Source organism: Myotis davidii, unplaced genomic scaffold, assembly GCF_000327345.1.
Source record: "Myotis davidii unplaced genomic scaffold, ASM32734v1 scaffold586, whole genome shotgun sequence".
NCBI lineage: Eukaryota > Metazoa > Chordata > Mammalia > Chiroptera > Vespertilionidae > Myotis > Myotis davidii.
This window is the reverse complement of record NW_006296809.1, coordinates 821369-822294: the sequence shown is the minus strand read 5'-3', so window position 1 is coordinate 822294 and position 926 is coordinate 821369. Positions and strand designations below refer to the sequence as shown.

General features: G+C 54.3%; 1 protein-coding gene across 1 annotated transcript in view; it reads left to right on the top strand.

Annotated features, from left to right (window-relative positions):
- The window catches only part of CFAP74 (cilia and flagella associated protein 74), a 42657-nt gene that overhangs the window by 29779 nt on the left and 11952 nt on the right, over positions 1-926 (top strand). The window contains 1 exon segment of the mRNA XM_006772562.2: positions 340-462. Coding sequence (XP_006772625.2) covers positions 340-462 — 123 coding nt within the window.

Genomic DNA, 926 nt, shown 5'->3' with positions numbered 1-926 from the left:
CAAGGGTTTTGGTGTTTTGGTGGGGGGAGGGAGTAGACTTTAAAAAATAAGTCTCTTTTTCATAGAAGTTTGTACTGGGATAATTGAACTATGTGAAGTTTTTCTGTTTGTTTTGATTGAGGAAGGGGGAAGGGAAGGGCAGGGCAGGGAAGGGCAGGGAAGGGCAGGACAGGGAATGGCAGGGAAGGGCAGGACAGGGCAGAGCAGTGAAGGGCCAGGCTTTGTGGCAAGAAGACACCCCAGGTGCCGGTGCTGCCACCACTGGCCTCAGAGACCCGCGGCGGGAGGCCTGGGCGGCTCCGTGGAACAGGAGGCCTGAGGCCCGCACGCCTCCTGCAGATCACAGAGGGCTATATCGGCCCCTTCAGCTCCATCAAAGTGCCCATCGTCTTCTCCCCGGTCACCCCCGGCACCGTCCAGAGCAGGTTCCAGTTCACGTTCAAGAACCAGCAGTGCCCGACGGTGCGTGTCCTTCAGCCGTTCCGTGCACAGCTCAGCACACACGCCTCCCCGTGCGCCTGCCCCAGGCCATGCGGCAGCACACGCCTCCCACACTCAGGCAGCTGGGGGTGGCAGGGACAGTTGGCACCCAGAGCCAACAGCAACACATGTCCACACACATGTCCATGAGCACATGCACACACGTGCCTACCCGGGTGTACGTCCACCTACGTGCGTGTCCACACACATATGGTCATGTGTTTGTGGGCACACCATCACGTGCAAGTGTCTACACGTGTCAACATGTGCCTGCTTCCACACGCATACATGCTTGTACACACATGTGCACGTGTTCATGCATGCAGCTTTTGCTCTAAATCCCTAGAAACGTCTTTCTTAATTTCCAAGTAGTTAAATTTTCTCCCATTAGTTTTTATCGTTTATTTTTTACGACTATGAAAGTATATAATGTGCAATATAATACA